We start from the raw sequence: 9,671 nt of genomic DNA on the forward strand, positions 1-9,671 counted from the left end.
ATAAAATATAAGAAAAATATTTACGAATAATCAATTTAAGAAAGTTAATTGACAAAAATGATGGTGACATTTGTCAGGTGTCATTTTTTATAGGACAAATATCAATTTATATTGTATCAATTTAAACTTCAAACTAACAATTATATTAATTTAAACCCTAAACTTTGGGATTGTATCCATTTAAACTCAAAACTAATAATTTTATCAATTTAAACCCTGAATTTTCATAAATGTATCAATTTAAACCTTGAACTTTTATAATTGTAATAACTTAGATCCTCCATCATGTCTTATGTAGATATGCTTATGAATGTTCAGGGTTTAAATCGATATATTTATGAAAGTTCAAGATTTAAATTGATATACTTATGAAAGTTTAGGATTTAAATTGATACATTTATGAAAGTTCATGGTTTAAATTGATATAAATCAAAGTTCAGGGTTTAAATTGATACAACCTCAAAATTTAAAGTTTAAATTGATGCAATCCTTAGTTTATGATTTAAACTGATACAATTCTCAAAGTGGGGTATAAGTTGATATTTTCCTTTTTTTTTAAAAAAAAAAATCATATGATAGAATTTTATTGTTTTTATATTATTTTATCTTATGTGCGTTTTTTTCCCTCTTCATTTTTTGTCATTTCTCTCCGTTTTTCTCATTTCTTATTTTTGATTTTTTAAAATAATATTTTTTAATAAATAATGACAAAAATAGGGTTGGAAGGAAATATTTTCTAAGAATAGGTGTTTTGGAAAATTATTGACAAAATTAGGGTAATGGAATCGTGTACCAGGTACACGATTTCCATGTGGCAGTACACGAGTACTGTTTAATCCCATCAACACCACGTCGGCTGACTGGTTGATCAGTCAAGCAAACTCGTGGACTCGGTCCACGATTTGCTTATAATTTTTCCCTTTTTTTTTTAAAGTTTGTTGACTATTTTTTTTTTAATTGTAGATGTACAACAATATTAAAACTTTAGGAATTGGTCTACCAATTCCTTCATTATTAAACTTAATTATATATTCAATCTACAATGAAAACATCTTGCACTCATATTAAAAAAAAAATACCTTGATATTAAAGAATATTTACAATTAGTTCTTTAATTTACAATTTGAAAATGATACAATGTGGGATTTAAAAACGACCCCCTGGCCCTTACCCTCATGGGATTGTCTTCATGTCCCTCTAAATTAGGTTCACCCTATTGTCGCTGTCGTCTACGACGAATATGTCTTCGATCGGTGTCAGCAATATTGAGTCATCTTGTTTGTTGAATAATACCTTCTACGTTGACCAATGTTTGTTGACACATTGTATCCGATTCTGGTAAGTTGTTCTACACTGAATATTGTTGAACATCGCCGATAAAATTATTCTGTACAATAAAAAAATAAATATTAAACAATATTCATATCATATATATGGAAAATATCTGATTTTAAATCTCTTACCATGCAGTAATAGTAAGCGCCGTCAGGTGTGATAAATCGCCTCGTGATCGAATTGTACCATAGAAAGTAGTCGTCTGATACAGCTAGCCCATTTGTTAATTCTCCCTGCGCACAACGATCATGTCGTCCATGCTAGTAGGATAAATATTCCACATGGATTCGATGTCAGTCTTTTGTCGTGCTTATCTCTCAAATTGATCTGGTGTAGTGCGGGAAATGTATAGAACAACGAAGGTATCGTTTGTCGCAGATCGAACTGTCTCAACACACGATCTGGATGATGCCGGTCAACCAAATATCTTCACCATCACGACAATAATCAGGTAAGGATGACCAAATCTGTGTGTATGGCATCCAAATAACCTGACAAAAAAAAATAATAATAATAATAATAAGTATACATATAAAATATTTTAAATATTCATTTATATATATATTTACTACCTGCATCAGCATGTTGAATATTTTTTTGTACACGAGCAACATATTTGTTAACTGTTTAGAGGCAGCTAATACACCATTCCATCTAAAATTATAAAAAATACAATTAATTTATATTCTTACATAAAATGGTAACAAAATAAATATATAAATGAAATAATACCTGGCACTAAGTGGACGATGATCTGGGGCCTGTAGTTGGACTTGTGGTGCTATAATTGGAAATCAATCATAAGCCCATACTTGTAATAGTATCAGTGGCCCTGCTATTTCCAACGCTTGTGCATTGGAAGCCCGACAAAGTTCTCTATACAACCATGCAAGACATGCACCACCCCACGAATACGTACCAGCGTGCTCGAAATCAAACAATAGTTGGAAGAACATGAGATGCACCAGAGTATTTGACTTGTCAGCAAATAAAAATCCTCCAATAAGCTGCAGGATATATGCTCGTGCGTACCTACGTACGCTAATGTCGTCGACATCAGGAGGTAATTCTGGAAACTGGGACGTCAACCAAGGGATGCTCAATCTTGATTCCTTCAGATCCTCTAGTAGAACGCTTAAGAGCTCTTCACAAACGTTCTTCCAGTCATACTGTAGTGAACCTGTCAATGGTTGCCCGTCCACTCGTAACCCAAATTGTATGGCAACATCTTGCAGCGTAATCATACATTCCCTACAAGGCAGGTGAAATGTGTGGGTTTTTGGTCTCCAGCGCTTAACTAGAGCAGTAATAAGGTGCCAATCAAGTTGGATGGAACCAATTTGTGCAACCCAAGAATACCTACCTGCTGAACATATGGAATAATGCGGTGATCAAATAGGATAGTATGTTGTGCAGTTGCCTCCCTTCTCCGACAACTCAATACTACAGTGGAAGAATTATCTCATACTGTCTGTGAACGATGCGTATTTTGTTGGTACAATTGTACAGGATTAGAAGAACCAGACTCCATTACCTAAAAAGTTCAAATTAAATTATATAATAAATCTATGACATAAAAGATACATAAAAAGTACATAAAAAAATACAATTACATAAAATAAATTTATTACATAAATTCATTATAAGTACATAAAGAATACAAGTACATAAAATATACAATTACATGAAAAATATAGATACATAAAGAATACAAATACATAAAATATACAATTACATGAAAAATATAAATACATAAAGAATACAAATACATAAAATATACAATTACATAAAAAATATAAGTACATAAAGAATACAAGTATATAAAATATACAAGTAAAAAAAATATATATCTAATGACCCGAAGACGACGAAGCACCCAGTGTATGTTGTGGACAAGTGCGTATGTTATGTCCTTCTCTTTTGCAAATTGTATATCGCATTTTTTGGCTTGCTTATCTCCAATCCATTTAATTATGAATGCATGTACTTCTTGGCCGACCTTGTTCTCTTAGTAAGTCCGCATTTGGACGAACTTCTGTAAACGATAATTTTGGCCAATAATCTAGGTGTTGAATTGGATGGAAGCGGCCTTCATAACAACACTTGAAATTGGACAATTTGTAGCATTCATCAATAAGTGGTAGGTATGTCATACGCATGTAATTACAAACTGCAATTACATGAGAGCATGAAATCTTGAATGATTGCCACTTATTGCAAGAACATGTCCCTTCTTTCAAGCTCAAAACTTGGGTGTGCTGTCCTTTATAGGGAGAAATCATACTTATGCCAGTTTGTACTTCGAAAGTTTGATTTTCCCTGTCAATGGATGTCACCGTATGTGCTGATGCTCGTTTTTCCCACCTCTTCAGTTTTTTTAGGGCATATTCTCTTTATATGTCCCCATGATCGAGTGTTTCATTGATCGAGTGTTTCATTGATTTCTTGTCTCCGGTGTTCAAAATACAATATTGTGCGATAGAACGTTAGCCTAACCAAAGAAGTAATTGGTAACATTCTAGCATCTTTAAAAACACCGTTCATGCATTCAACTGCTTGTCATCCACCCATAGCGGTACCCACCATCATGTGACTGTGTCCATTTTTCCAAGTCAATATTTGAAAAAAATTAAGATATTTAGGGTGCAATTGTTTCAATTCTTTCATGCACCGAATGAACTTACGCCTTTGGTGTTGATTTCCGGCCTTAAACACCAAATTTTTTAATTACTTTGATTTGTATTTTGTATTGAAATTACTGGCAACATGGCGAAGACAATATCGATGGTACGCTTTGGGTTCACTCCAACCAATTTTTTCATTATTAATTGTAGCAAAAATGCCCTTATGTCTATCAGAAATCAAGCAAATACCTCTTTTTAGGTAACATATAAAAATAAAATTTAAATTTTGTATCATACACAAATTTGTAAAACTCTATGAATTTGAAAACATCATTTGGATTAACAACCAAATCCACACCTATGTTTTGGGGGGAAAAAAAAACTCCTCTAGAAACAATCTACTTTTTTTTGGGAGCACTTCTTAATGAATGTGATGTGACCGTGAAAAAACCTATATGGAAATTATTTTTATGCCCTCACTCATTTATTACAATATAAATAAATATTTTTTTTTAAAAAAATCCTTATAAATAGAAAAAATCTAAAAAAATATATATAGTAACAAGTTTTAAAAGTATATTCTTGAAAGTTTTTGCTATAAAATATAAATATTTTTAAATACTGTATATTTAAAAAGCTCCTATCATATAAATCAACCAAAAACTTTCAAACTTGGTCTAAAATGGAAGATAATTTACTTAAATCAGGTTTTTTTTTTTTTTTTTGAAAAAAGAAGAGATATAAGTTGATTCAGCAACATTCACATTTTTTATTTGATGGGATGAGAATTAATGAGAGGAAAGAAGAATTTTTTTGAATAATTTTAAAACAATAACAATAAAATTGTAACTTCTAAAAAAATAATTTTTTTTTTCTTCAAATGGATCCTTCAATCAAAGAAAAACTTAAATGGGTCATTTTTTAGCATTACCCCTTTTATTAAGCATTTTAACGTTGAGTTTGATATTTTTATTAGCTTTATTTGTAGTTATGTTAATGTAATTTATGGTTTGTTTTTTTGCTTTTATTTTGTTTTAGATTGATTTAGAGTGTTTTGTTAATTGAATTTGGGCCACAATATTTGGTGGTTATTGAACAAATTTTCTAATTTAATTTAGAATTTTAGAATACACTATATATATATATATTTTAAAAAATTACCATTCATTTACCAAGTTGAAGGTTTAGCACTATAGAGACAAAAAAGTAATTTTGCAAAAGTAAAATAGGTTTCATTTCGTTTTTGTAGGTGATATCTAATTTCTGATTAGTTTGGCACAGAGTTGAGTTAAGTCAGCTGATACAATTTTGGGTAATCTAAAAAAGTAGGATTTTTTTAGTTATTTTTATTTGCTTAACTCTTGTTTTGGCATTTCAATGGTACATATATTTCTCCAAAATTTTAATACTCAATTGAGATATGATTTAAAATCTTCACATATATTTTACAATTTTTTTACGTGTAACTATTATACTCGAGGTGGACAAAATAGTCTTGTTCCATACGAACAACAAATTTACAATGTAATTTTACATTAGCGGAATACATGACTGTAATATGCACAAAATAAAAATAAAAATATGTTTGGTTACATTTTTTTCAAAAGTGTTTTTATGCATAAGTTTGTTGGTTTGACTATATTCTCAAAGTGTTATTATTAATGTAAATTATTACTTTACAAGACGACTGCTAAACACTATGAATTAATAATTTCAGTTTTGTATTCAAAAGCAGTTTTATCAATCAAAATTTTCAAGTTTTCCCTTATATATATATATATATATATATATATGATTAGTTGAGTTAGTTATTAAAATTAGTTATTGGAGATGATCAATGAAGTTGGGTGATCGGAGTTGGTCACAGAGGTAATTATCGAAATTGGCCATTGGAGGTGGTAGTTGTGCAAAGTTGGACTTCAGAGGTGGTCGTTGGAGATGATTGTCAGTGGTGGTCTTTGCTGGAAGTAGTCGTTGAAGGTCACGTCATATGAGGTGGTTATAGAGTTAGGCGATATTAGTTGTTAGAGTTGGGTGTCGGAGGTGGTCATGAGTTGGTTAAGTTGTCGATAGCAGCCAACAGGTAGGATCATTGGAAACATTAGATGTAAGGAGAGAGTAAGAAGGAAAGATAAAATCTTTCAATAAATTTATAAACTCAATACTAAACACTGATAAAATTGGTAAACCAAATATTGAATTAGACTAAAAACTCCAAACTCAACTCAAGTTAACATCCCAATATGATTCAAATTCAATATGATTTAAAATTTATTAAAAATTATCAAGTACTTATCGTTGTTTTAAATTTAAAGGAAAAGTAGCTGTCAGATGTTCTTTAAGAAAAAAAAAAAAGTTCGTCCTATGCATTTGTCTTATAATTAATTTTCTCTCTACAGAATCTTAAAAAAAAAATAAAATGGAGAGAGGAGAGTTTATTATAAATTATTTTATTTTTATACTAATTTTGGCGAGATGGGAGCCACTTGAGGAGTGCCGGAGAGGATGTGATTGCTGGAGCCTGGACTTGGAGGCAAGCGCTGCTATTTATTTATTATTTATTATATATATATATATTAAATATTTAATAAAAAATGTTTTTTTAACACTGAGGGCTGAGAACTCAAATCTTTCACGTCTATAGAGATTATTGATTGCATACAATCAATTTGAATTACATTGAAATTTTTGTGAAATTGGTGAGCGTTCAGAGAAAATATAATATAATAATATATAAATATAATAATAAAATAAAATAATTATGAAAATTTGAAGTAGATTTTTCACTGATGCATGTGATTTAAGATCCATCAAATGCCACTCTTTATAGACAAAGTGACAAGGAGGATGTGGTCTTACATGAGTACCAAATATGAATAACTACAAGACACATGGACAACATGAAGATTGACACATGGCTTTTATGACATTAAGTAATGGTCATCTATTTATTTTTATAATATTTATAATACTCCTCCTTAGATGTCCATATATATATGAAATATGTCTCAATAAAACTTTACTAAGAAAAATTCAATGGAAAAAAAACCCTAGTGAAGGAAAAATGGTACATATTTCATCTAATATATACTCCTAAAAGAATACAATATATTTACTCCCCTCATAAAAACATCACTTAAGATCTTTGAGTCACCACATTCCAATGTTGTGCACCAATTTTTCAAAAGTTGCAGTTGATAATGCTTTTGTAAATAAGTCTGTCAGGTTATCCTGCGAACAAATTTGTTGTACAATGATGTCACCATTTTCTTCAAAATCATGAGTGTAGAAAAGTTTCGGTGAAATATGTTTTGTTCTATCCTTTTAATATATCCTCCTTTTTGGGTTATACAAGCTAGGTTGTCTTCGTATAATATTGTTGAAAGAATTTTATTAGAAGACAAACCATATGTTTCACGAATGTGCCGAGTCATTGATTTTAGCCATACACATTCTCGACTAGCCCCGTAAATTGCAAGAATTTTAGCATGATTTGAGGAAGTGGCTGTTATGATCTGTTTCACCGATCATCACCGCGAGGTGTGAAGCGATCTCGTACTAAACGAAACGACTTTCACTTTCTTGATATAACAGTTCCTCCATATGCGAACAGATAATCTGTTTGAGATATAGCTTTGTGTGGATCAGATAAATATCAAGAATCTGCATAACCAACTAGGTCAAATTTGATTTATATGACTAAAACAAATCCATATCGATTGTTCCTCGGAGATAACGGAGTATATACTTAATTTCGTTTCAATATCTTTTTGTAGGAGAAGAACTATATTTAACTAATAAATTTACTGAAAATGCAATATTTGATATTGTATTATTAACAAGATATATAATTGCACCAATTGTACTAAGATATGGTACTTCAGGACCAAGAAGTTCTTCATTATCGTCTCGAGGTCGAAATTTATCTTTCTTTATATCTAATGAACGGACTTCCATTGGAATATTTAATGGATGTGGTTTGTCCATATAATTTTTTTTTTTCAAAATTCTTCCTGTATAAGTTGACTGATGAATAAATATTTCATATGCTAAATGCTCAATTTTACAAACCAAGACAAAAATTTATTTTTCGAGATCTTTCATCTCAAATTCTTTCTTAAGATATTCCATTGTCTTTGAAAGCTCTTAAGGAGTTCCAATTATATTCAAGTCATCAACATATACAGTTCTGATTGTGATTTCTTTATAAAAACACATGGACATATTGGATTATTTTGATATCGTTATTTCAATAAATATCCACTCAGGCAATTGTACCACATCCATTCTGATTGTTTTAATCCATATAGTGATCTCTGTAACTTTATTGAATACAATTCCCAAGAATTTGGTGTATATGTTACGTTAAATCCTTATGAGATTCTCATATAAATATCATTATCAAGAGATCCATATAAATATGTTGTAACTACATCCATAAGATGCATATCCAGACTTTCATATACAGTTAGACCAATTAAATATCTTAGTGTAATTGCATCCACCATTGGAGAATATGTCTCCTCAAAATCAATATCAAGTCTTTGTGAAAAACCTTGTGCAACTAATCTTGCTTTGTATCTTGTGATTTCATTATTCATTTCTTTTTCTCACAAATACCCATTTATATCCCATAGGTTTGACATCTTTTGGTATTTGAACTACTGGTCCAAAAACCTGCCATTTTGAAAGTGAGTTTAATTCTGCCTCAATTGGTTCTTTTCATTGAAGCCAATCTTTTCTATGTTGATATTCTTTAACATATTTTGGTTCAGGATCCTTATTTTTAGATATAATATCAAAAGCAACATTATACGCAAAAATGTTGTCAATAACTACATGACATAGTTTATTAAAATCTCATTATTATCTTTAGGTATTTCACCTTCCTCATTAGCCATGTCGAGGATTTCTTCATGGGTATTTACATCCTCAATCAAGTCTTTTTTACTATAAGTTAATATTCGTTTTCAAGGATTTTTATCTTTGGAACCCACTGGTCTACCACACTTCTGGGATGTTTCAGACTCATTAGTGACAACTTGTTGTGTTGGGTATTAATTTTTTCTAGAACATTTATAACTGTATATGTAACTTAGTTACTTTCTTTGCATCTATAAATGCATATGGTAATTGATTTGCTATATTTAGCAAATGAATTATTTTCTGAACTTCAAGTTCTCATTGATCTGTATGAGGATCTAAATGAGACAATAATGATGTATTCCATATAATTTCTTTTTCCAATTTCTTAATTCCTCCCCCTAATGTTGAAAAATTTGTCTCATTAAAATAACAATCAGCAAATTGTGTAGTAAATACATCACCCGTTAGGGGTTTAAGATATTTAATAATTGATGGGGAATCATATCCAACATATATTCCTAACCTCCTTTAAGGACCCATCTTAGTGCGTTGTGGTGGAGCAATTGGAAACATCCAAAAATTCTCAAATGGAAAATATTTGGTTCATGACCATAAGCTAAGTATAATGGCGAGTACTTACGATAAGCTACTCTCCTAATACATAGAAGTGACACTAATGCAAAATAACATGTCCTTATACAAATGAAGGAAGCTTAGCTCTCATCAGTAATGGTCTGGCAATTAATTGCAAATGTCTTAGAAATGATTATGCTAAACCATTTTCTGTATGAACATGAGCTACAGGATATTCAAAATTTATCCCAATTGACATAAAATAATTATCAA

At 30.4% G+C, this 9,671-nt stretch overlaps 1 protein-coding gene across 1 annotated transcript; it reads right to left on the bottom strand.

Moving 5' to 3' along the window:
- Positions 1 to 1,724: 1,724 nt before the first annotated feature.
- LOC150035811 (serine/threonine-protein phosphatase 7 long form homolog) lies at positions 1,725 to 2,866 on the bottom strand. Its single transcript, XM_090314433.1, has 3 exons — positions 2,857 to 2,866; positions 2,301 to 2,698; positions 1,725 to 1,826 (listed from the first exon to the last, which is right to left on the bottom strand). Exons 1-3 carry the CDS (start codon positions 2,864 to 2,866, stop codon positions 1,725 to 1,727), a joined length of 510 nt encoding a protein of 169 aa, XP_090170559.1.
- Between the last annotated feature and the right edge of the window lie 6,805 nt (positions 2,867 to 9,671).

Source organism: Benincasa hispida, chromosome 6 (assembly GCF_027475165.1).
Source record: "Benincasa hispida cultivar pf3 chromosome 6, pf3_genome.v1.1, whole genome shotgun sequence".
In the NCBI taxonomy this organism is placed as follows: Eukaryota; Viridiplantae; Streptophyta; class Magnoliopsida; order Cucurbitales; family Cucurbitaceae; genus Benincasa; species Benincasa hispida.